This window comes from Tribolium madens, unplaced genomic scaffold (assembly GCF_015345945.1).
Source record: "Tribolium madens isolate multiple individuals breed KSU strain unplaced genomic scaffold, Tmad_KSU_1.1 Scaffold_91;HRSCAF=231;Tcas5.2_LG7, whole genome shotgun sequence".
NCBI classification, from domain to species: domain Eukaryota; kingdom Metazoa; phylum Arthropoda; class Insecta; order Coleoptera; family Tenebrionidae; genus Tribolium; species Tribolium madens.
This window is the reverse complement of record NW_025401063.1, coordinates 6,939,586-6,967,158: the sequence shown is the minus strand read 5'-3', so window position 1 is coordinate 6,967,158 and position 27,573 is coordinate 6,939,586. Positions and strand designations below refer to the sequence as shown.

The 27,573-nt window shown below is 31.1% G+C and overlaps 4 protein-coding genes across 4 annotated transcripts; 2 read left to right on the top strand and 2 right to left on the bottom strand.

Annotated features, from left to right (window-relative positions):
• Positions 1-15,916: 15,916 nt before the first annotated feature.
• Positions 15,917-17,005, bottom strand: LOC123010882 (probable methyltransferase-like protein 15 homolog). Its single transcript, XM_044408051.1, has one exon. The coding sequence runs from the start codon at positions 17,003-17,005 to the stop codon at positions 15,974-15,976; it is 1,032 nt and encodes a 343-aa protein (XP_044263986.1). The 3' UTR covers positions 15,917-15,973.
• Positions 17,006-17,007: 2 nt separating this feature from the next.
• Positions 17,008-17,493, bottom strand: LOC123010883 (ubiquinol-cytochrome-c reductase complex assembly factor 2). The gene is made up of 2 exons (XM_044408052.1): positions 17,341-17,493; positions 17,008-17,287 (listed from the first exon to the last, which is right to left on the bottom strand). Exons 1-2 carry the CDS (start codon positions 17,418-17,420, stop codon positions 17,008-17,010), a joined length of 360 nt encoding a protein of 119 aa, XP_044263987.1. The 5' UTR covers positions 17,421-17,493.
• Positions 17,494-18,195: 702 nt separating this feature from the next.
• On the top strand, positions 18,196-22,909 carry LOC123010698 (dihydrolipoyllysine-residue succinyltransferase component of 2-oxoglutarate dehydrogenase complex, mitochondrial). The gene is made up of 8 exons (XM_044407773.1): positions 18,196-18,385; positions 18,571-18,656; positions 18,714-18,833; positions 19,056-19,351; positions 19,404-19,668; positions 21,806-22,098; positions 22,147-22,304; positions 22,357-22,909. Exons 1-8 carry the CDS (start codon positions 18,296-18,298, stop codon positions 22,489-22,491), a joined length of 1,443 nt encoding a protein of 480 aa, XP_044263708.1. The 5' UTR covers positions 18,196-18,295; the 3' UTR covers positions 22,492-22,909.
• A 209-nt stretch (positions 22,910-23,118) lies between these two features.
• Positions 23,119-27,556, top strand: LOC123011212. Its single transcript, XM_044408561.1, has 2 exons — positions 23,119-23,239; positions 25,840-27,556. The coding sequence occupies exon 2, from the start codon at positions 25,847-25,849 to the stop codon at positions 27,329-27,331; it is 1,485 nt and encodes a 494-aa protein (XP_044264496.1). The 5' UTR covers positions 23,119-23,239; positions 25,840-25,846; the 3' UTR covers positions 27,332-27,556.
• The last annotated feature ends 17 nt before the right edge of the window (positions 27,557-27,573 follow it).

The window sequence follows — 27,573 nt, the reverse complement described above, 5'->3', positions numbered from 1 at the left end:
AGGTATTTTTTTTTAAATTCCACAAAATTTTGCTAATCTCAAAAGAAAATTAATTGTCGTAAAATATGATTAGGTACTCTAAATGTAAGATAAGTTTCTATTATCCTTTATCTATTAATAATTGTTGTTAGTTCGGTGTGATTCTGGCTGGGACGAGTTTAATATTCACAAAGCGCCGCAATATAACGGCTAACAGCAGCAAACATAACTTCGCGGGCGATATTAACGTATATCGGCCTACTTGTTTGCTTATCTAGATCTATTATGAACGGTGGCGCCCTCAAGAGGTATGATGATACAACAAAGCAATTTTTTTTAATTAATTACGAAAATTCCAAAATTTCTGTTAAATACAAAAGATGTTCCAAATAAAATAATAGAACAATACTCGAATTATAATTCCACACTTAGGTATACATAATACATATACCTACTTTTATTACATGTAGGTAAAGATAAGTACCTACCTAGAAGAAACATTTTTATTAAAGAAAAATGTACAATAAGCATTTCTGAAAAATCATTCAAAAGTTTTAAACAGTTTTGCATTTAGCATACCTAATAACTAGTACACAGGTGTAACTGTGAAACCAATAGACATATCTAGAATTAAACTTTAAATAAAAATTTACAGAATTATATATGAACGCTTTCAGTTTTATAAAAAATCTTGTTTAATGCGAGCTACTTATAAAATGTATAATAACTAAAGAGACTCGTATATCATGCCATCAATTAAATTAATCATCAAAGTGAGAAGAGTTTTGGGAATATAATAATTTAGAGACAAAAGATATTGAATTATTCAATTAATTTTAGAATTTAATTTCATATAGTCACAGGTCTCTGATCAGAAATTTAATAGGGCGCATTTCGTAAGACTTTCACTATTATACCTACTTTATTTTCTTTCTTTTCATGTAAAAAAAATTGTGGCTATGGAGACAAGCTGCTACCAATTTTTTCACCAAAATTTTGACTTGGTAATTTCCATTAAAAAAAAACAGACTTTAGGTTTGTACATATATCAAATAAAAAGCACAAAAAACTAAAATTTAAAGCAAACGTAAGTGTAGGTGAAACGACTCTTGTAAAAGATTTTCGAGTTAAATTTTCATTTTTTGGTTAAAGACTGATTTCTAAAATGATTTTAGTTTTGAAGAATCAAGCATGCTTTGGTTCGATTAAAAAGGCTTTCTATCAATTTTTTTATCACAAGGTGTTACAAGTAAAAAGACACATAAACAGTGACTGTAAAAGCCCAAATAGCAAGTTGCAAGACAAAACAGCCTCATTGTTTAGGTTTTTAATAGCACGCAACTGAAATAAGGTCACTTTAAAACCTCCATAATTACAAAATAATTTAGATAGATTTTATAGAAGTTTGTAAAATCTACAAAAAATTTTGAAATAATTTTTGTAAGAATATTACGAATAGGTGTGCGTTTTTGTACACAAAATTATAACTTGCAATAACAATATTTCTTAAAAAATATAGCTATTGATTAAATGAAATTTAATTTGACATATAGATTTGTATATAGTGTATAGATAGTTAATTGCAACTATAAGGATAAACCATTTTACAAAAATTATTGAACACTCGTGATGTAAAAATTGAAGAAAGCATCAGCACAAATTGAAATCAACTCTCTAAGATCCACTACAATCCCATATTATAATAAGCGCAAACAATGTAGAAACAACCAGTTTTTCAGGTGATGCCTAACATTATTTCAACGCGAGACAAATCCGGCAGATGTGCTTTTAGGAAGCTGAGAGCTTTATACTTTTTTGTTGCTGGACCAGTTACGAACTGACCACTGTCCACTATGCTCACATAAACACATCATTATAATTAATGCAAAAAACCAGTCTCTGAAAAACCGTTAGAAAATTTCAAAGAAGGGATGCTGGCGAACTGATGAAGCTTTTAGTCGAGTTTTAGTGCTTTAGTGAACAACTTTAGTGATTGTGAGCCAAGGTAAAAAACCGTTTGTAGAAAAAATTAAATTTTAAATTCATTATGCATATAGCTTTGGGAGCTTTGCTGAAGATGGCGATGTCGGACGTAAAGTTGCCTTATTGGCAGATTCCTAGAAAACTGCTTTTTCACATAAATAAATAAAATTATTTTTGCATTATTTTTATGTTAAACAAAGTATTAACTTGTATTAAAAGTAACAGAAAAAATTAAAAAAACAATATGGTTGTAGATAGTGCAAGTTGAATAACAATATTCCTAACTGTAACAAAAAAAAAATGCGAATTATAGAAAAATGATTTAAAAAAATCATTACTTTATTTTCTAAAGAAATAATTTGATGTGGTTTATGTTACTTAACTGCAATATACAATAAATATTGTGTTAAACGATTTGTAATTCACAAATTTTGTTTCAGATAAATAAATTTACATCCTCAGACTTTATATTACAAGCATTAAAATTTAAATTTAATCAGTATTTGTAATATTTTTTTATATTATCTCACGTTTAGTTCAGCTTCTGACATCTGGCGTGGAAAATTGGGAAACACTCAGCCGGTGGCGTAGTTCGCTATTTCTTGTAAATTTTTAAACAATTTTGCTAGTTTGTATGTATCTTAAAAACTACTTAAAATATTCCCAATTTGAATCAATTTTTTTTTAATGTGAAATAGTCACCATTATGTATCCACGTCTACAAGTAACTTTATTCTTTATTATTAAAGTTATTTTCAATGAAATGTAGAAAGATGTTTTAAGAAATTAAAACAGTTTTATTTAATTCCCCTTTATCTTTAGGTAAAACTTTTAGTAGGTATTAAAAAAATTGTAAATTAAAAATAAGAACATCATCTGATCGGTCGCTACTGAGAAATCATGTATCTTAATAAATATTAATGAAAACCCTGGCAAACATGCATAAATAAAATATTAATATCAAAGTGTTATTTTCTGTACTTATTTTTGGTTAATATTTTTTTGTTAGTGGAGGTAGATGCATTTGTTTTGGACATTAATTTAAAAAATAATATTTCTTAGTTAGTTTATTGAGAAAAGAGTATACGAACAGGTATAACAAACAAACATTTATTAAGATTTACATATTTATTAAGTACTGAATTGATAGCAAATTACGTATTATTCCAAAAATCAAATCATCTTATTAAAACTAGAAACTAGAACATTCTACACGTGAATACCTATCCTAGTTTAAGCCAAAAAACAACCAAAACTTTTCCCTAAAACATTTCTAAAACATAACAGACCCCTTACATAAATCAAATAGCTACGTTATTTCCGCTTATAATGTCGAATATTCGAAATAAATCAAATTTTCTTAGTTCAAGGCGCCACGACGTCGACGAAATTCGACGCCAACAGATTCACGTCTCCATCTGCTAGCCAAGATCTCAATTTCACTGCGAAAAAGTATCACAAATTATGTTGTCGTGATAATAATATTCTCATATTTTATTTGGTATTATTAATTATTTTTCCTACAATAAATAGTAGCTTTTTTTACAATATCTAATATCTTTTAGAAGAGTTTTCTGTAATCGTTATTCATTGTTTTAAGAAGGTTATAATTTATTATAAATAAATTATATATTTAAAAATCTCGTTGTATAACATTGTAAATCAATACGATGAATTCTAGACGTGGTTGTTTAAAGATGGTTGCCCACCCTAGTTTCATCTCGAGCATCTTATCTAACCCTCGCCTTATTGCGCCCCCGTGATTATGAAGGGCGTCGTTCATCTTACTGTTCATTTCTGCTGATTATCGTCTTCAAACAACCCCTTAAGCATATGATTCATCTGTTAATAACAGACACGAGGGTGGCCGTTAAAATAATCTAAACGCTTCAAAGATTTAGTTTACTAACTATGGGATTATGAGCATTTGGGAGGGCTTCTTGCTAAGAATTCCTTTGTCTATATTGATAAATTTCTATCAAAAACAGCCGGTTTTGGTCAAGACGTCAGCATAAGCAAACTGCGGTTGTCAAAACCTGTTGTTGACAAGTGCAATGAAGGGAAGTCGCCACCGTCACGACACTGCCGTCGTCGTCTGGAAAGTAAATTTAATTACATTTCAACACCAAGAAACGATTGGAGAGTTTTATTACGAACATTTCTGTAACAAATGGCCCAATCGGGGAGACATAAAACCGCAAAAAAACATCACAGGACTAATAAAAGTCGGCTAAAATTTCGAAATCTTGTAAAATATGGCCACTTTGCTTGAGATCTGGCTGAATTCCAAGCGAAATTAGGCTTTAAGATGGAGGATACTAGGGCGTTATTATAATTGTGTATTCTTTATGTGGGGTAATATTTCCGATACATAAACCCCTTTCTTTGGCAACGGCGTTGGTAAGGGGAAGGAACGACGGTTTGAGAGATTCCTCACCCCATCCAAGTGCACCCGATATGGTGGAAAAAAAAATAGGAAATTTATCAAAACTCAAATATAAATTCGGTTTCTGTGTTGGGAATTTTGTTAATAGGTTTTTATTTTAAAACAGGTTTCAAACTTTAGTATTAGAGAAGCTGTGTAACTGGTTTTAGAAAGATTTATCTGCAACTTTTTCAGAAACATGCAGCTGCTGTCTATAATAGCTACTCGCACACAATTTATAATTTTGAATATGTTTAATAGAGTAACAAATTTTTATAATTTTTAAACAAAAAATACAATAAGTATTATAGAAAATACAACTTTATAGATAGTATGTCCCCGGATTGAGTTTACAAGAGGAAAACAAAATATCTTTGATTTTACGCTAAAACTGTAAAGGAAAAACATTTTTTGCTTCACGTGAAACGAGCAAATCTGTAATTAAGACTTTATTATTCTAACTCAGAAGAATGAAAAATTCATTTTTCTCTTGATTTTGTACTTAGGATAATTTTTGTCTGCTTTATAAATCCCATCACATTGGCGGTTTTATTTTTTTGACAATGATGTCACTTTGACAAATAAGTTTTACGCAAGTTAAATAACAAAAATGTTTGTGAAAAACATAATTTGAAAAATAGCAACTTAAAAAAACAGCTTTAAAATAAAAAACAAAGTCATTTTTAAAAGAACTATCATTATTTAATTAATAAATTAATTGTCTAAGTGACATATAGTTGTCAAATAAATAAAACCGCCAATGTGATAGGACTTAAAAAGCAGGAAAAATTAAAAAGTCCAAAATTAAAAGAAAAATTAACATTTCTTTTCACTGAATGAGAATACCAAATGAAGTTTTAATTACATGTTTGCTCGTTTCAGGTAAAGCAAAAAATGTTTTTCCTTTTCAGTTGTAGTGTAAAACAAAAGATAAAAAAAAAATTCTCTTGTAAACCCAATCTGGAGACATACTGTATAGATAAATTACGTAGCCCTGAAATAAACTAGTATATTTCTTCAGTTGTCTTTTATTCCATGAAATACCACAAATTTCTATAGATAAATGTTATATGTAGGTATTTATAACAATTTACATAAGAAAACTATGGTATATTATTCAACGAGCATATACCTATTACCTAATGATGACTAGATATATTTTTTACGAAAATTAATTTAAGAAACGAGTCGTAAACGAGTTTTTTAATCACCTGACTAAATAATAGCCATTATATGCAAGTAGAATACTTATTATGCTTTATCTACGACTATAAAATATTTTGGATTTTTGGTATTGGCATAATTGATGTTTTGAAGTTGACGTTTTAATTTAATTAATAAAAATGTGAAATTGCGTTCAAACAGTAAACCATACAGGATACAGTCTTAGAATGTAAATTTATATTCCACGGAGTATAATATGAACTAAACTAATGGATACGCCTATAATATCATTATTATTAATTAGCAGTTGTAGATAAAATTTATTTATACAATTTTTGAAAAAAATAATTATAGGTACAGTTGGAGACAAAATACTTTGGTCGTCACTTTTCTGACACTTTAATGTAATGCAAGCTTTAACGTTAAAATGAATGACAATTTCAAATTAATGACAGCTCTTATATTTTTCTATCAAAAATATGTACAACTTGTCAACTATGATTGACAGTAGCTAAAAATAAGGTTAACAGTCCTAAAGCATGCTTTACAATTTAATGTCACTCAAGTGACATTGACGACCAAAGTATTTTGTCTCCAACTGTACATAAAAGCAATATAAAAAGTAAAATAAATAAAAGTAAGCGTATTCCTAAACAAAAATTTAACTTAATTATTCGTAATTGGGTTACGTTATCTGTAGAACTTATAGATATATGTATGAACAGTTTATAGGTAGGTATAGTTTTTTGTTCAAATAATATTTTAGATTAGTTTTTTTAACAACGGTTTTTCAGTTCATAATTAACTTTTTAGTTTGAGTAAACATAACTTCAAGTTTAAGTTGGGTTAATTTAATTTCCGTATTTCAGTTACAAACACAAAAAGAGTTAGTTAAGGTCAAGTTAAACAAAAATTTTATTTTTGTTCTTTAGCTTTAGTTTTCCTCCTATTAATTTCAAAGTTACGTTTAATAATTTTGAAAAACCTTCTTTTTTAAAATCTTAAAGCTAATAGCAACTGTTTTTTTTAAGATAAGATGTCGATCCTTTTTATGAAATAACCTTATTGCTTATGTATCTAATTATTAGTTAGATAATTATATTGAAGATGTTCAACTTCTTCAGACAAATCTTCTACTGTGGATTTTGAAAACAAAATTTTCTTATCACAAAATTTATTCTAGTCAAATTTTTTAAGGTAATTTTCAACTTACTGTAACTTTTGTCATCGCTGATAAAGAGATTAATATCATAAATATTCATGATCTTGATATTCGCAATTTAGCAAAACTAACTTTTGTTTAAATAAATTAAGGCCAAAATGACAATGCGATGACATTCGTCTACCAAAAAGTCGTAGATAACCCATACCTTTCCTTCTAAAAGGAAAAAAACTGTTAAAAAGAAAATTATCTATAAAAATTTCTAAGTTATGAGAATTTTTCACTTTGACTATTTATTTCTGTTGAAAAAATAATTTTCCAAGTTTTTTTGCTACAGACTATTAGAAGAGGAAACAAGGAAGCTGTATCCTAGATTGTAACTTTGTTCAATGTTATTTGTGGCTTTTATTGGCAAAATTTTTGTACAAAAGTATTAAAAAGTATAAAATTATTGAGTAAAAACTCAATAATTACAAAAAACATATACAAGATCATCAGTATCATTAAATGAACATAAAAAATGTCAAATGTCAAAATTTTTTGACAAATAGAATTTTTTAAACATTTTTTCCATGTTCCTGGTATCTTATCTTACTTGAAATTTTTCTCTGAGGCTCGAGTTCTGGCCCACTCTGTATAGTTTTTAATGGCAAACGCTGATTTTTGTGTGACTACAGTGGCGGACACAGAATTTTGGACATCAAATTTATGTCAATTTAAAAAATGTAAATGAAAGCCATGATTTATTGTCATTATGATTGAATTTAAAATTTGAAAGTTTTGTTGAAATTTTATTTTTATTGAAAATTTATTTTTGGCGTCGATTTTCCGAAACAATAATGCCAACAATACTTGTTTTTATATAAGTTCAATAAATTATATAGGTATGTTGTCATTTTTTCTCTAGCTGTGTGTAACTTCATAGTTAATTAATTAATTTGAAGCTCATTTAAATGTATCAGTAAATCAATAATACTCGTTAGATAAATAGCTAATTTAAAAACATATGTAACACTTTGTTAAAAAGCTATAGGAACTGAAGTTTTATAAACTGAAAAAAAGTAGGTATCGCCATTACACACAAAGAGGAGAATCGTCTTACGTATAGAACAGAGTCATGTTTCTGATGGTAATATAAAACCAAGACTAAGAATGGGTTTAGATAATATACGTACAAAAGATACGTATATCTCAACTATCAAACAAAATGTTTACGTAACTTTTTATATTTCAGTTGCTTTTAAGAATAAATAAAATATTAAAAATTAAATTTCACGTTTATCCCTTTTTGTTTTTGTGACCTGTTTAGTTTCGGTAAGCACTTAGAATTAAGATGTTTTGTTACTCTCAATGCACTATAAATCATGCCGTTAATCAAGACAAATATCGCCTTTCAGTAACCAAAATGTAATTTAGAAGATTAATACTAGAGATTCTCGAATTCATCTTAGAACTGCAGGGACTTGGCACAAACAACCGCAATTCTCCCGCATCAGTCCCTAAAAAAGAAACCTAAACATGAAGCCTCCTTCCCCATTCCACTTCCTTTGTAAACGGCGCCCCAAAACCGAGCAATAGAGGGTTGCTAACATCATCGATAGCAATTTCGGAGTCCGCATTGGATAAAAATGTTTGCTCGTAACATGGCGGACCCTGAACCGAAACTTGGCAACTATCTGTAATTATAAGAGGGCCCCTTCTGAATGTTATGAATATTGAGACGACCACAAGCTATAATTAACATAAGATCTGAATTCCGCTTCGACGGTCGAATTACAAACTGCCGGCATACTTTGGAAAGTATCGATTGGCTGCTAGGCTGCTTTGTCTTGAATTGTCTCTCCGGTTTTGCGAAAAAACAACGCTCGATTTTATGTTTTTATTGGTAAAAGTTTAAACTAATTCAGCGAGTGTTTGTGTGTGCATGTGGTAGGTATAATAAAGCGAGAAAGCCCGAAGCTCTCTATACTTTAGTCTTACTGACTTGCAACTTCCCAACTCTGTAAGCTCGAGTAAGCTTCTCGTTTAGTTCCTAATTTGTACATAAAGCAAGTAAAGCTTCCACCGCAGGGTTCTTACCTACAACTTTGAATCCATCTTAGACCGCAGCTTTGTTTTTGTTAACAGTTGATTGAAGTTAATCGAAATCTTTCGGAAAAACGCAAATTTTGAATAAGTATTTCGATTTACTAAATTACAAAAACATTATTGCTATACTTTTAAAGTGGTTATACCAATGTAGCAACTTGAGTTAATAAAATATAAATTTAAAAACTATCAAAACTTTTTTAAATAACAATTTCGTGAAGTTATTATTTAGAATTAGTTAATTGCTAAGTTAAAAAACTAATTTCATCTTTTACTAGTACCAGTAAAATATAAGCTTTAAAAAATATTATGCTTTAAAAAATTCTTATAAATCACTTATAATTTTTTTTCATTCACTACACTCTAATGCAGTAAGTAAACCTACGAACTTTTTTAAGTGATTTTTACAACATGTTTCATACAATTGTATGAAAAAACATGGCTTTCTTGTTTTATTTTATTTTACTTTATTTTTAAATCAATCAAACAATTTTAATAGTATAAGTACCTAATGTACATACATAAAGGGAGAAAAATGCACGATTATTCCTGAGATGCCGTTTGTAGCCCGAGGCTATCCTATAATAAAGCACCAAAGGAATAGTAACATTTCTCTCCAGTGGTATATACATTATTTTTTGCACGACTTGAGTAAAAAAAAACTAAGAAATTGGCTGCAATTCTTTAATAAAATTTAAAGATTAAAATAAAGTTAGCATTATTAGAAATTTCACCATGATGGTAACATTGGTAACAATAAAAATTTTTGTTGCCAATGAATCTATATTAGTGAATGGGAATGACTTAATAACGGGAGCAAATATTTACTCCCGTCGTTATGCTCATTTCTCTCCCTCGAAAGAAAATTTTTAGTTCTGTCACACTTTTGACAAGAAAAGGTTGACTTCTACTGCCCGCTGTACAAAAATGTTATTTTTTGCCTAAAATTTTTGCATTACACGTTATTCTAATTCCTTTTTTTGGATTCCACTTCTATATATTATATTTTTGTTAATATTTTAAATAAAGATTTTGTAACAACAAATTTTACACCAGACATTTGACATTTTTTTAAATCTATTTAAGGATACTGATGATCTTGTATATGTTTTTTTTTACAATTGTTTAGTAAAGGGACAAAATTTTTGCCAATAAAAGGCACAAATTACATTGAACAGATTTACAATTTAGGATAGAGCTTACTTGTTTCCTCTTTTAATAGCCTATAGCAAAAAAACTTGGAAAATTATTTTTCCAAATAAATAGAGTAAAAGTGCAAACTTTAAACTCTCATAACTTCGAAATTTTTATAGATAAAATTTTTTTAACATTTTTTCCATGTTCCTGGTATCTTACCTTATATGGCATTTTTCTATGAGGCGCGAGTTCTGGCGCACCCTGTATAGGTATTTATTAATATTAGGAAAGCAGAAAAAGTATTTAAAAAATGCTATTTGTGAAAAAATTATGACATTTATTTTTTGACATTTAACCTTATTGTTACTGATAAACTTGTTTTTTCATAATTATTAATAAAGAATAAAGATGCAAATATTTTGCCAATAAAAGCCACAAATAACCTTAAACATAATTACAAATCAGGATACTTTATTTCTTCTTTTATTAACCTACAGCAAAAAACATGTACCTAAAATTATTTTTGTAACAGAAATAAATTGTCTAAGTGCAAAATTTAATGTGGTTTATAAAAAACAAACAAACATTTATCTACTTACAGCACAAAAAACAAAAAAAATCACAATAATTTACAGTCACCCAGTATTTGTTCTATACAAAAATTTACAAAAGGCTTTCTTAATCCAAGTTTTATTTTTACCTAAATGAATATTATACCTATCTACATTCATAAAACTGACAAGTGATAAAAAGTATTTTACGTTTTTATAAAGATAATTTCTTCATATAGGATGTATTACAAAAAACTCCCCAAGCCATAACTCTATTATTTTTAAAGATATGACAATACTTCTTGGAATAAGTTTGGCATAGATGCTCAATCAATGCTGCTTTTTGTTTTACCGGAAGTGACATCAATTTCAGTTTTTTAATGTAACACTGTATATTTTATTATTTTTGTATTTCTCATTAAATTGTCTTTCAACAAGTTCACTTACTATTAATTATCACTAACTTTTGATTTTAAGCAATTTTAATATTAAATTAAATATAATAGGCTGTGGAAAGAATAGAACATTTTTATTCATTTTGTCTAAGACAAGTAAACGACTGATAATAAAAAACTGTTCAACTTTGAACAAAAAAGTATTATAGCGTCTTTAAAAGTAATGAAATTATGGCTTGGGGCGTTTTTTATACTTCAGCCTGTATTAATTGTGTAAAATAGAGAATAAGTAAGACGTTAGCTTAAAAATAAAATTGAAAAAGTGTAATCCACTCAGCAAATTCGTAGTTTAATTAAATTATTTGGATGACGGTAGCAAAGCGGGTAGTTAGGCAGAGTGTCGAATCGGCCCCCAGTGAGGATACACTCATAGCAGAGACTGAAGGAGAAGCATCCATAGCCGTGGCTGGGCAAGCACAGTAATAAAACTTTGCATCATCTCAATGGGGTAACGAGAGGAAATAGTCAGTTGAGTCTGGGGCGACGGGCGAGAAGAGAGACGGCATGCCACGTGATTATGACTGGAGTTAATCCAAGTTGAAATCTCTTGCAAACCGATTCAAACAGTCATGTCGAGGACGGCCATGAATAAATTAAGGCCGTAACTGGTGGGGTGCCCCTCGAGTCTTGCGGATTACTGGGGTCCTTACCGGATCCTTGGGGAACACTTCCCGACTACGTCTTACAACCCGGCCGCTATCTGCCAGTAATTGCCTGCCGGCCTCTCAAATATACATAAAACTAACTGCTTCAGGACGCTTTGTGAACTTGGAAGGACAAAGATATCCCTGATGGTATCGCGAATGGACGGCTATTATTGTGGTGGCGTTGCGCTGATTATTGAGGACTGTTAAGCGGTCGCTTTCATGCTCCTTGACGATGGACATTAAAACACTTCCTCGACATAAACAACGTTTGGTTTGAGAAATCCGAGGATTATTTTAACAGCCTATCAAGGAAACGCGAATGATTACCACAATAAACTTTATTGCACCAAACATTAGCTGTTAGTTTATTTAAAATACATAAATTTCGACGTAGCTATATACAGGGTTATTCATAAATATGAAGCAATATTTGAACCTCAAAAATGACCTATAAAATGATGTTAATTTAAATAATAACTCGTGTCCTATCTCTACTGATAAGAATTTTACAGCCCTCGGAATGTGGGTATGGAAATTTGATTTTTTTGTAATAACTTTGGAACTATTTGACCAAATATTATAAAATTTTGAACATTTTCCTGTGACAACATACCCTTTGAACTGGTAATCACGAAAACCGGATACATCCACTCAATTTCCGGTTCCAGCAGTTGCAGGTCACATTTTCTGTGTTTTTCCATTTTTTTGCTCTCTTAACACCAATCTTTTATTACCCAAATCGATAGAGTAATCAATTTCGATTAAAAAACGTATAACCTTTAATACCCCTAAAATGGACCGTTTCAAAGATATTTTAATTTAAAGTGAGGACTGCACAACGCTGAAAATGAAAAATATGAATTTTGAATAAGTAGTATCCACAGTGACCATGGTCACACAAATCCCTGCCAGGCATCTGTTAACTTTGACAATAAATTTTTGTGAATTTTTTATGAATTAAATGCTACGAGATCAATTTGGATTTATTCTAAGTTATGTTTGGAATCTGAGGTAAACTCTTTTATTAAATATTTTCGATTAATTGTCTAATAATCGTCCAATGTCAAAGTTGACAGATGCCTGACAGCGATTAGTAAGACCATGGTCATTTGTTACCGTGGATATCATCCATTCAAACTCCCTACTTTTTGGTTTCAGCGTTGTGCAGTCCTCAGTTTAAATTAAAATATCTTTGAAACGGTCCATTTTAGGAGTATTAAAGGTTATGCGTTTTTTAATCGAAATTGATTACTCTATCGATTTGGGCAATAAAAAACTGGTGCTAAGGGAGCAAAAAAATGGAAAAACACAGAAAATGTTACCTGCAACTGCTGGAACCGGAAATTGAGTGGATGTATCCGGTTTTCGCAATTAGCAGTTCAAAGGGTATGTTGTCACAGGGAAATGTTCCAAATTTTATAATATTTGGTCAAATAGTTCCAAAGTTATTACAAAAAAATCAAATTTCCATACCCACATTCCGAGGGCTGTAAAATTCTTATCAGTAGAGATAGGACACGAGTTATTATTTAAATTAACATCATTTTATAGGTCATTTTTTAGGTTCAAATATTGCTTCATATTTATGAATAACCCTGTACATAATCTTATTCAATATAAGGTGATGAATAATAATAAAAAACGTTGCTTTTTAATTCTACAAAAATATTAGATTACGTCTACTTAATTAAAATTAAAAAGTAACAAATAAAATAACTATTCGTGAGGCTATTAACGAACAAAAAACTTCTTCTAAGACATTATAAATGAATAACAATGTTATTGATTACAGAATACTGGGTATCCACACGCTATAGCGTTAGAATGTTAACAGGTAGCGTCAACTGCAGTCATAAATTATTGGATAAATTTGTTTAAATTTTTTCTAAATTTTAATCATAGTCTGAAACTCGTTTAGAATGGCATATTCTGTACTTGGAGAACCGTCACACTAGCCTTCGGCTCCTGGAACGCATTTTTTGTGCGTAATATGTCATATTGTAAATTATAAATTTGTTCTATTTTTTACAAAGGACTTAGGTGAAATTGAAATTATAAATGTGTTTCCCCAATAAAAATGTAATAATCAATTAAACATAGCGTTGTAGGTACATGTCTCATCAATTGCCTCCATCGGCCTTAAATTACATTAAAATTGAAAGTTATCACAACATTTTAATTTGGAACCAAATTACTTCTTATAAAAATTATTTACACAAAACCAAGAACTAGAATTAACTTACTATTCCGGTGATTATTTAAAAATTGCAAAAATGAAACGGGAAGGGTGATGGAGAAGTGAACACCTTTGCAAAGTGGTTTCAAATAATTCTTAAAAATATTATTTACTAACCTATCAATTATTTTATTTTGTCTGTAAAATGTGATCGCCATAACCCTACTAAATGTGAAATAAAGTAAATACCTAATATTCTAAAGTGGAAAATGTTTTAATTCACATTATTAAAAAAGGTGAGTAGGTAAATAAATGATAAAGTGCGTTATGCGTATTTACTAATCTTTGTTTCTTTGTAAACAAAATAGGTATAGATTACTGGTACAACCTATGTCTTGTACGTATGTACTTACATAATTCATTATGTATATACACAATTAATTCATTAAGTAATAAGTAAAAATTGACTAGTTAATAGTACCTAATAAAAATTTTAATCACGTTTTTTGATAAATCTGTTTTCTTTCTCTAATTGTTTAAATTTTTACATTAATAAAAAGCTACGATCAATTTGGGTAGGTACTTTAAATTATGAAGAAAAAAAAAACAAATAAATAAGTTCTAATGAATACTATTATTGCGTTACGTATATTTTTGATTTAAAATTAAGTTAAACAGTTAGTATCTGCGTATCGCAACTATTTTTTCTTTAATCCGGAAATTGGAATTTGGTATACCTAAGTAATATGAACCACACTGTAATATTTTTTTTTCATTTTCAGAAGTTCGTAACCAGATTTCTCATTGACAACAGACAAATCACCGATAGTTTTTCTTTTACTGAAGCAGAATAAGCAAGTTTGTAACTCCCGGAGCGAGAGACCTTATCTCAAACTCATCCAAGTAACTTGTTCGTAGGGTTTCCTTTAAACTGGCCAACATAAGTGAGTGAGTTGAACAATAATTGATAGGAGTAGCTGATATGGATAGTTTTCAGGTCGCCAAAACTTGAGCTTAGAACTTGAGGTCGGGCCCGATAACTTGTTCAGTTTCAGGCGTTTTAGGGATGAAGCCGATCATGCGGTAATGCTATGTTATCATAATAAATTTGTAACTTTGCGGGTATAGTTTCATAACTTATTAAATAAATTATCTTTAACAAAAATCGTGAATTATTTAGATTTTCCACTACCAGGAATGATTTTCAAAAGAAATCGATTTCAGAGGACTTCCTTGTCCGTTCAGTTCCTAACTGAGTATATCTATTTATTGCATAATTAACTTAGGACTGATTCAATTACGATGCAAAGATGTCCTGAAGGGTCCCGTCCGTCTTTTATGTATCCAAACTTCCATAACTCTGGGTTGAAATTAGATGAAGACGCAGCCAGAGGCTGGTGGTTTGTAACTTGCTCTCAGACCATACACTGTGTCTGATGGTCCGTCAGAAACGGCTAATGAAAAGCAAATCTCTACGCCAGGATTGGTTTCCTTAGATGTGTTCAAGTCTATTTCTCAACTGATTTAAACTAAGTGGGAAACTCTTAATCTCAAAGACCCACAAGGTTCATAAACTGAATTATAAAATTTAAATAGGCATTAAGCAACTACTAAAAAATATTATTGCTTTATTTTGAGTTTACAAAATCAAAATATTAGAAATTTTTTCGTGAAAAATAAAGTAACCTTAATTATTATTTTACGTCTTATACATAAAGCCAGTGCTAAAGTTCGAAAAAAAAAACAACTTAAACTGCTTGAGTTAGAGTTTAGTCAAGTTTTAAGTAAGAAACAAAACTACAAAATGTGTAAAATTATCCATAATGTGGATTGTGAAGTATATGATCGTAAGTTTATCAAATTTAATGCAAAAAAAACTCTGGGTACATAATAAGATTTTCAATTGTCTGTACAAAAAACTTTAAAATGAATTACTTTTTGATAAAATTCCATTCTATTTTTACGCGTATATTTAAACAACCAATATCGTCAGTATTGATTTATAGGATTATAGGTATAACTTGTACGTAATAGTTGCCTATAATTTTTCATAGAAAAATCAATCAAGCCTTTCAAATTTTTTAGTGTGAAAGTGTAAATGTAATTTCTGTACATTGCATTAGAGGTTAAAAAACAGATTAAAAAAATATTTTTGCTTCATATTTTTTATTACATAAAACAAAGCAACTAATAACTTAATAATTATTTATTTGACTCTGATTGCTGCTCGCAACTTGGCTGAACGACTTCTTGGATTATTTTCCACTTCCTCGTACTTTGGAACCAATACATGCTTAGTTAAACTAAGCCAATTAGATTCCATCACTTCTTTAACAAAATTCCCATCAACATCAAACGAGTGACTGCTATATTTCAAAGGAAGCGGATTTGGAGTGTTAGCAATTAAATTCCCTAACAGATGTCTTTTAACAATAGTATCTTCCAAAGAGTGAAACGTAAGAGTCACAACTCTGCCTCCCAATTTCAAATATTTGTGAGCAATTATTAAACCGTAATTAATTTCGTTTAGTTCATTGTTAACAAAAATCCTCAAAGCCTGAAAAGTTTTAGTGGCATTGTGTGCTGGTCGCTGTAATTTATCTAATCTTATTTCTCCATTAAAAACTGAATCAACCAAATCCGCCAATTCTTCTGTTGTAGACAAAGTCTTGAACAAGTAGCGCGCTTCGATTATGGCTCTGGCAATTTTTCGTGCTTTTTTTTCCTCCCCGTATACTTTAATTATCTTGTAGAGATCTTCTTCAGTTGCTTTGGCTAAAACATCAGCAGCGGTGGGATCCTCAGGAAACCTCCCACTATCCATTCTCATATCAAGGGGCCCGTTATGAGAAACCGAAAATCCACGACTAGGTGTATCAAACTGCATTGAAGAGCATCCAAAATCAAACAATATTGCATCAATCGAATTCTGTCTAATTTTATTTTGACTCAGCAATTCAGGGACTTCAGAAAACCGTCCCAATAAGGGCGTTACCCGATTTGGAAATTCTTCGGCCAGTTTTTGGGCATAGCCAAAAGCCACTGGATCTCTATCTAAAGCAAGCAATTTTACATCTGAGGTTTGCTCTAAAATGCGTCTACTATGCCCTCCAGCGCCAAAGGTCATATCAAGAATTGTTTGGTTGCCTTCCGGTTTTAAGAAATGTAAAACTTCTTGAACCATCACAGGGACATGAGGCGCGGAACTACAAAATTTTCTAACTAACGGCTGAAACATGTTTATTTGTCTTTGGATTTAAGTGAAAATATTTTTTTATAAAACGGCTGATCCTCTTCTTGCAATTCTTTGAGAAATTCGTTTGATAGCGCAATTTGACACTGCTCGGCAGTCAAACCTGTAGCAGAGGACGTGAGAATTCTAGGGTATTTATTACTATAATCGTTGTTAACTAAACGTTGCAGTGAAATGTATTGACTGTCCCAGTACTTTTGGTTGGCCTCAAATTTGTTTTCTTTGTACGCTTTAGTGATCTTGGTTCGGAGAAACTCTCCCAAATCCCTAAGAATCAGAATAAAAAATCTATTTTTAAAAACGAGTTATTTATTACTTACCTGCCGACTTTTCCTTCTTCAATTGGCCACTTTTCAAGCAACTGTAAAATTCTCTTGTAGCTAGCAGCCGCTCCTGCCATTTTTTGACGTTAAGGATTTGGAGGTTATATAACGTAATTACATAAGCGCTAAATTGCAGAAGGTCTAAACCTATAATTGTCAATAAAAATGTAAATGGTTAATAATCACATCAATACCACTTCACTGCAGTTGTCAAATTAGACAATAAAAACTATACGTCACTTTGAATTCTATTATAAAATTATCTTTAGATATTTTGGGATTTATAATACATGAGTTTTATAATAGCATGTACAAATGAAGGTAGTTTTTTAGTAAAATGTTGGTTGTTTGGTATAAATTACCAAAAAATATTACTTCAAGATAAAAATTAAATAAAAAGCATTTGATACTTCAAATTGTATTATGTATTATAGTACAATATAAGGCTAAAGCTGAAACATTCTGGTATAACAAATTAGAAAAATTACCAATAAGTCAGTGTTGCCAATAGTTTTTTTTTGTAACAAACAGATTCACCCAGTATTTCAAAAATTTATTATTCTTTTATTTCTATTTCTATGTAGTTCGGAATGTTTGGCTGTGGATGTTTTTATATAAAAAGTGATTTTTTTATAATAACAAATTTAAAAAAACGTGGTACTAAAAAAAACAAGTTTAGTTGTTTAAAAAAAAATTTGTTATATAATAAAGCACAGATTAAAGTACAAAGTAAATAATCTGCAATTATTTGCCACAGCAGCGCCTCTTTGGAAGTTTTCTACAATTATCTTTTACGCCTTGACCTTCAGTTTCGGTATATCGCGAAAAACAGATTTGAAAATTGACATTTGAGTGATCTTTTTAAATCAAAAGATTTCCAGGTTGTGGCAGCACATGAAAAGGGGCTGCTGTCCTAAAATTTGTAAAATTTATCACATCATAACTTATTAGAATGGCGGGTATGCTTACGATAACGTCAAGAAATGTACCACGGACAATTTTTAGAACACTAAACAGTTATTTAGAAAAATGTGTGACAGAGGTAAGTGGCCATCAAAAATTATTAGGTGGGTCAAAAATAGCCAATGTTCCACACTTTTATTTAGCTCCATCAATTATTGTGTTATGTAACCTATTTAATAACATCGAGATGATTGTACTTTAATAATTTTTGCAAGAAATGTGTCTCATGTGTTATGTAATGTAATTTTTGGGGGGGTGTTTCAGGTACCTTCCAAGCACAGAGCTTACCATCAAGGGTTAAAATCGATAAGAAAAGTATTTGTGAAGCCTAGTCAATCAGTCTTTACAAGGTTTTTTGTTTTTATGCTACTTTTAATTAAGAAAAAAATAATAATTGAGTTTTGTAGACCCCAGTCTATTTGTTGTAAACAAGTGAGATATTTTCGGTCTTCTGCTACCCTTTTTGAGGAAAGCAAAATTGTAACTGTACCCCCATTTGCAGATTCAGTTTCTGAAGGTGATGTAAGGTTAGTGCATAAAACTCTTACTTTCACTTGAGATTTTATTGTCTTATTAAACAGTAATTTAAATAATAATAATTAATTTGGGAACTATGTTGCAACATTCAACTGATAAGAATTAGTAAAATTGTTTATATCCTAAAGATAACGCAGCCTAAGATAAGTAACTGATTCACATCATTATGTAAAGTACAAGTCAAAGTTGAAGCAATTTTTTTTCTATTAAAGGTGGGAAAAGAAAAAAGGCGACCAAGTCGCTGAAGACGAGGTGGTTTTGGAAATTGAAACTGACAAAACTTCAGTCCCAGTACCTGCCCCAGCCAATGGTATTATTGAGGAAACCTATGTTGATGATGGTGCAACTGTCAAAGCTGGTCAAAACCTCTTCAAATTGAAATTGACCGGAGATGCTCCAGTTAAAAAAGCCCCTGCTGCCAAGGCCGCCGAGCCAGCTGCAGCCCCACCACCACCACCACCGACCCCTGCTGCTGCCGCCACACCGCCACCTCCACCACCAAAGCCCGGTAATCAATTCACAAACAACATTTATGAAAACTGACCATATTTTTGCAACAGCGGCTCCTGCAGCAGGAGGCCCACCGCCGCCACCAAGGCCGGCAGCACCTCTCAGCTCGATACCCGTAGCCGCCATAAGGCATGCTCAGGCCATTGAAGCTGCCACTGTTAAAGTGCCCCCACAAGATCCCACCAAAGAAATTTCAGGAACGCGAACTGAACAACGAGTCAAGATGAACAGGATGCGTCTGAAGATTGCGGAAAGATTGAAGCAAGCCCAGAATGTTAATGCGATGTTAACCACTTTTAACGAAATTGATATGTCGTAAGTTTTTTCATAGGCGAAAAAATGTTTTGGAAAATTAAATTTTATAAAAACGTGAAATTTGTTGCACGACAAATAATTATCAGCGTTTCTGCTACGTAACAAAGGTCAAAAATTGATACGGAACTGAGATATTTTACTACTAATTGACTGGTAGAACTAGACAGGATACATGGAATTTGCCTAAAATATGAATTATTAAATAATGAGTAATAAAAAACGTCTGATCGAATTTTAAATGATTAAATTAAATTTTACAAATAATGATTTGTGACTTGATAAATTATCCTACAAAGAAAATATTTAACTACTTTTTATGTTTTTTCGTCTGATATATACAGAGTGTCCCAGAGCTCCGTATTTCTTCGATTACTTTGACAGTAAAGAAGATAACGAAATGTGGTTTCTTTTGGACGATAGACATTCATTTTTTCTATGGTCCAAAAATATTTTCAGCATTATAGGTTATTCCTATATAGAGTGGCGCAACAAAGTTATATTTTTTCTTACGGAAAACTCGGTATATTATGCCCTTATTTGAAAGAGTTTTTAATTCTAAGAATATCCATATTAGGTTTTATGGATCTATCATGGACCGTTTATCATTTATGGGCAATTTTATGAAAAAAAAGTACCATTTTTAAAAAATCACAACGGCTTTGGTAGAAAGAAAAAGTGAATAAAAACAATTGCAGCCATTTTTATTGAGTCTGGTCCTAAATTGTTATGGTAGAAATTCAATCAATCTTTTGCAACTACTGCATAGTGTTGACATTCGCAAAATATCAATTATCTTGATTTTTTCAAATGAAACACTCAGTATGTTACTTTATCATGTAGAGCTTTTAATAGGATTTCTAAAAAACCTAGGGTTTGGAGGTCTAAACCTTACCTGTTTCATTGTACACCTTTTTAAACCTACAAAATTTTAAATTATTCTATTTAGCGTTAAAAATCAAGTAGGTTGTTTATTGAAATACTGAGTAATACTCAAGAAACGCTAATTGGAATTTGAATTCAGTGCAAGATCTTAATGATAAAAAATTCAAAATTTAATTAATTTTATAGCAAATATTCAAAAATCCTGTCATTTCTCGTTAGACAGACGTCTAGTCTACGCATAAAAAAAGTTTGATTGCCCTCAGCATTTCAACAGAGATGTCATTAAAGGCTTCAATTATTCTTTCCTTCATGTCATTTGGAGTGGTGGGTCTTGTTCCATACACCTTCTCTTCAACACACCCCGATAAAAAGAAATCAATTGTAGTCAAATCTGGAGATCGCGGTGGCCAGACAATAGTTCTCCCCTCCAAATCTATCGATTAGGAAACCTGTTGCTAAAAATTGTCGCACAATGCGACAAAAATGAACAGGAGCTCCATCATGCTGTAGCTACATAATTCTACATTCTCTAACAAACTTGATTGATGTATGGTCATAACGTAACTTTAAAAAATTCTAAATAGAATAAGTTAAAATTTTGTAGGTTTAAAACAGGTAAAGTTTAGACCTAGGTTTTTTAGAAAGCTTATTAAAAGCTCTACACGATAAAGTAATAACATACAGGGTGTTTCATTTGAAAAAATCAAGTTACTTGATATGTTGCGAATGTCAACACTCTGCAGTAGTTGGAAAAGATTGATCGAATTTCAACCATAATAATTTAGGACCAGAGTCAGTAAAAATGGTTGTAATTGTTTTTATTCACTCTTTCTTTCTAGCAAAGCCGTTGTGATTTTTCAAAAATGGTACTTTTTTTATAAAATGGCCCATAAATGATAAACGGTCCATGATAGACCCATAAAACCTAATAAGGATATTCTTACAATTAAAAACTCTTTCAAATAAGCGCATAATATACCGGGTGTTCCATAAGAAAAAATGCAATATAACTTTGTTGCGCCACCCTATATACAAATTACCTATAATGACGAAAATATTTTTGGACCATAGAAAAAATGAATGTCTATCGTCCAAAAGAAACCGCATTTCGATATCTTCTTTACTGTCAGAGTAATCGAACAAATACGGAGCTCTGGGACAGCCTGTATGTTTGAGTTTTTTTACTTTATCTTAATGCTATTTAACTCTCTTCTATTTAAAATTGTGCCCTTAAAAATTATTTGATTTGTTACAGTTACATCATGGAGTTCCGAAAGGCCAACCAAGATGCTTTCCAGAAGAAATACGGCTTGAAACTGGGTTTCATGTCGGCATTTGTCAAGGCCTCGGCTTACGCCCTCCAAGACCAGCCTGTAGTTAACGCCGTTATTGACGGCCAAGAAATCATTTACAGAGACTACGTCGATATCTCTGTGGCTGTGGCCACACCCAAGGGTCTCGTCGTTCCTGTCGTCAGGAATGTTGAAAGAATGAGTTACGCCGACATCGAATTGGCCATCAACGCTCTTGGCGAAAAGGCCAGGAAAGGTGAGAGTTTTCATCAAGGTTGAGGCATTTTCTGAAATTTTGTTATAGGAAGTTTGGCCGTGGAAGACATGGATGGTGGCACTTTCACGATCAGTAATGGTGGTGTGTTTGGTTCGCTTCTAGGGACCCCAATTATTAACCCACCGCAATCGGCTATACTCGGAATGCACGGGATTTTCGAAAGACCTGTGGCTGTTAAAGGACAAGTATGTAACTATAAAAACCAAATGATTTTTTTTAATTATCATTTTTTTCCAGGTTGTAATTCGGCCCATGATGTACATAGCCCTAACATACGATCATAGACTTGTCGACGGACGTGAAGCAGTTTTCTTCCTCCGAAAAATCAAACAAGCAGTGGAAGATCCGCGAGTTATGTTAGCTGGTCTCTAAGAGATATTAGGAAAGTGTACAGTACCTATCGAAATGAATTCTCACAATCACGAAAAGTTTTCAATTTGTAAAGTTTGAAAATAACGCATTTTCTGCTTTTTAGGGTGATGGTAACGTTCTCTTTAACTTTACGAATTGGAATCATGTAAAATGCACGCTTATTCATCCTTTATTGTCGAATTTCATAACGGTCTTTTGCTATACAGATTCATTGTAGGTAATGAATTTATTGTATAAGTTTTATTAAAGTATTGACGTATGTATTGTGGTCCCTTATTTTGTTATTTTTTTGTTGGTCATTAATAAAAACGTTAAACAAATTTTGTTCCTGTTGAAGAAAAGTACAACTCGGTATTACTGATAGCGGAATGTAATCGATTATTTATAAAACATGTCTAAATATACATTGTGAGAAATATACTGTGTGGGTCTTTGTTATTTATTTATTGTTCAATATAAATTTTAAGAAAGTACATCCTTGTTATTTGAAGATTCAGCTTACACAATTTTTAAATAGAGCGCCAAAGCATTTGCACTTGTTTATATTTCCGTTCCGGTATCGGTAGCCAATCAGGAACGTGAAGCGTCACTTTAATTTGTCAGCCTTGAAAAAGTATTGCAGGCTTGTCGGTTTGAAGTCAAAGCAATTTTGTTTTCTTATTTGTCGACTCAGTTCTTTAGTCAGTGCTTTGGGTGTTTTGAAGAATATAAATCTTGGAGTAACTGTGTACGTTGCTAGACAGCGAAAGTAAGTAGTAATTTATTTATTACTCATGAATTCAACCATATTATGCGGTAATTCCCCTAACACAATGCTTTTGATTTTGATAAAGAAAAACAGCATTTTGTTTGAAAAAAATATAGTGTGAGGCTGCAAATTACTTAAATCTAAATCATTGTTTCTGAATTATCTAATAATAATGCAATTTCACTTACACATTAAATTTTCTTTCAGACTATTATTCAGTATAAAAATGCGCAACTTTGCCCTAATTTAACCGACCTAGTATCTCTTCTAGTAACTGAGATCCCCATGGTGGAGCTCGAAAAACGAACAACCTGTATAATACCTATGTATTAATTTATTTAGACTGATAAGGCAGATAAAGCTGTGGTGCCTATGTTATTTTCGTTGGGCTATTTTTCTCAATCTTTGTATTTCATCATAAATGTTACACTCTCAACCACGGACAATAATAATATACAGCGTGCACCAGAACTCGCGCCCCAGAGAAAAATGCCATATGAAGTAAGATACCAGGAACATGGAAAAAATGTTTAAAAATTTTATCTATAAAAATTTCGAAGTTATGAGAGTTTAAATTTTGGACTTTGACTATTTATTTCTGTTGGAAAAATAATTTTTCAAGTTTTTTTTCTACAAGAGGACACAGGGAAGCTATATCTTAAACTGTAACTCTGTTCAATGTTATTTGAGGCTTGTCAAATATTTTGTACCATTACTAAATAATTGTAAAAAACATATACAAGATTATCAGTAATGATAGTGATTTTTTTATGTCTATTTAATGATAAATAGACATAAAAAAATGTCAAATATCAAAAATAAATGTCAAAATTTGTTGACAGAATTTTTTAAACATTTTTTCCGTGTTCCTGGTGTCTTATCTTACTTGAAATTTTTCTCTGGGGCGTGAGTTATGGCGCACCTGTATATTTTTATTATTTTACTCCGTGCTCTTAACACATCAAGTAAAGTTGCTGATCTTTGTGGTGGAAACTTGAAACTTTGTTAAGACTACTTATGTATTTATTGAGGGATATGAAAGTCATTATATTACAAAGTTTTTAAACTTCAAAATAAAATTATCAAAAATAACTTTTACTTCCTTATTAACTGAAATTTTATTCAAAAGTTTCGGTAATTGTCTATCAATTTTATGTAATATGTTACATGGTTGAGTTTCAGTATTATTTATTTGTGTATTGAAAACGTAAAGAAATTAATTATTATTAGAAACAATAAAGATACTTGAGTACCTACTTTATTTCACGTTTCAGTCTTTTTTTCCAAATAAATTTAAATTTTCAGAAGCTGTTAGAGAAGTAGACATCTAAGTACAATAAATTTTAAAAAGTAAAAGCATAACAGGGCGTTAGAAAATAAGAAAGTAACATTAAACCTCCACCATGTACAGTCGAACAAAATGAAAATGACGCCTCAATAAACCAGCCCCTGCTGGATGCCGACCCTTCTAACCGCAAGCAGACAGGGTCGTAAATTATCGGATTGCAGTTTCAACATAAATTCCTCTTGGAGCTGGTTTACAGAAAGCCAAATTAAAATTTAATTCAAAATTAAACTTAATATTTTTTTAACTGATTTTTCAAAATAAAATTAATTAACATAATTTTTGAACGAAATAGGTTTTCTCTATTTTAAACAAGATTTTATGTAAAACAACAAATGAATTAAACTATTGTTTATTTGCGAGAAGGAAAATTAATTTCACGTGTGCCTTACCACGAGTGGTGTAATTCTTTGAGTAAAAGCGAAATTAAAACTTAATTCAGAATTAGGTAAACTAATTCGAATTAAATTGCCATTTATTTTGCATTGCCAAACGTCAAGATTAAAATTTAATTGCGATTAACACGTTCTGTAAACCGGCCCTAAGTTTTCTATTAGTTTTGCAATTGTCGTTGAAAACGAATCTAAATTATTGATTTAATTAAACCAGGAAAAAAACGGCAAAATTATTTCAAATATTTTAGTTCTGCTTTTATTTTTTGATAATTGTAATACTTAATACTAAATAAAAACGTTTAGTTTTATAAAAACACAATTTAATAAAAACCAGTTCTTAAAGAAAATTATGCATTAATAATAAAATTAAAATAAGTAACATAATTTTTGTACGAAATAGCCTTTCTCTGTTTTAAACTTGATTTTATGTAAAATAAATAATTTATAAAATAATTTTATTTTGAAACAGTTAAAAAAATATTAAATAAATAATGATTTGTTTTTTCGTCAATGTCATCATTAATGCATAGTTTTCTTCAAAAACTGGTTTGTTAATTTTTTCATTAAAAAATTACATTTTCATTTAACTTGACTTTTGTCATGCAAAATAAATGGCGACTTAATTCGAATTAGTTTAATAATTGTGAACTAAATTTTCATTTCGCTTTCTGTAAACCGTCTTCTACAGGAATTTATCTTGAAACTACGTCAAGTTTGCAATCCGATAATTTACGATCCTCCCTGCTTGCGAAGGGTCGGCATCCACAGCAGGGGCTGGTATATTGAAGCGTCATTTTCACTTTGTTCGACTGTACTTTTAAAGTAGGTACTTACCTGAAACATTTGTTTACTTTTTACAGAGCAGGAATGCAGAGTACAACTTTTACAAGTAAAATGCTTTCCGAAGAGGTATTCACCTGTGCTCTTTGTAAAAAATTACTCGAAGCACCTGTAATGATAGTTGAAGATATTGGCAATATCTGTAACACTTGCTTTACAAATGCAGATAACCCAGAAGAGTGGCATGCTATCCCTAATACAAAAATGGACGTTGTTTTAAAAGAACTTGTATTTCCTTGCATGTTTGAATCGGATGGATGTGAATACACGAACTTTTATGAGCAACTACACAATCACCAAACCATTTGCATGTACCGACCGATTAATTGTCTGTTGCCAAAAACGGAATGCAAATGGAACGGTAAAGTAATGGAGTTATTAAAGCATTTTAAGGATCAACATCCGCAACATATTTTGAAAAATTCATTCAACAAATTTTCTTTTCAACTCGATATTACAAAGACTCCTATAAATGTAATAAAACTATTACTAAACGGTCACGAAAAAATATTTCTCTTGAAAATATGGGAATCTGGTGAAGAAAGAGGTTTAATGAATGCAATTCAAGAAATTAAATTTAGCGGCGAAGGAAAATATGTGGGTGTGAAGTACGTTGGAAAAAACAGCCAATACAAAATAACAGTGGATCGTGACCCTTTTCCCACTGTTGACAATGCCAAAAAAATCTGTGCTGCAATTTTAAATGAAGTCTCGGACTCGAATACTAACAACATTACAGTGACAGTGAAAATCGAAACTGGCAAAGTCCAAAATATGACTGAGGCGGTATTAAAACAACTCGAGTGTTCCGTTTGCAAGGAGTTAATGCGTCCTCCCATTAATCAATGCCTGTCTGGCCACAGTTTTTGCAATTCCTGCAGACAGAAAGTGACTCAATGCCCCACATGTCGTACAAATTGGAGTGACGTTAGGAACTATTCTCTTGAGGGAGTCACCCCGTCTGTGCTATACCCATGTGTGTACAACCACGTAGGATGCGAGGGAGCTTTTCTGGGAAATGACATTGACCATCATGAACGTGTGTGCGAATTCAAAATTTACACCTGCCCAATCAGTGATTGCAAATTTACCGGCAATTACTCGCTATGTGTGAACCACTTCTTTCTTAATCACCGAGAATTCTTGATTGAATCAACAGTTTTTCAAGAAACTTTTACTCCAATTGCGAGCAACACCATGGAATTAAAATATATCTTTGAACATGAAAATATGTACAAGTTTACTTTTCAACGTTTAGCCAGTAGCTGCAACTGGTACGTTCGCATTTTGAATGATTATGATAAAAATCGCAGATATTATTATAACATTACTATCACAGATGCTCAAGTGCAGCAGAGGAAAATTTCTAAATCAGTAGTCTGTTTAAATAAAGACATTGCAAAAAATAGTGATGTTGGTATCACTTTTTCATACGATGATCTTAGTACCTATAAAAAAACAAATAATGATCAAATTAATTATTGTTGCGAAATCAGAGAATGTGAGGTGTAAATCTTTTTATACTCCTTTGAGTATAATTTGCATTTAGAATTTTGTGCCATTTTAGTTTGTAACAAGTTAAGTTTACTTTGAATTTGAATTTTTTTACCAGTAATTCGTTTTTATATTACAATTTATTTTCATTTCGCTTTTACGTTTTCTTAGTTCATACTTATAATTATGTACTTTAATCACGTTTGTGGTGAATTTAGTTTTTAAGATTTTGGCCGATTTTGTTTTGTTGGCAATACTTT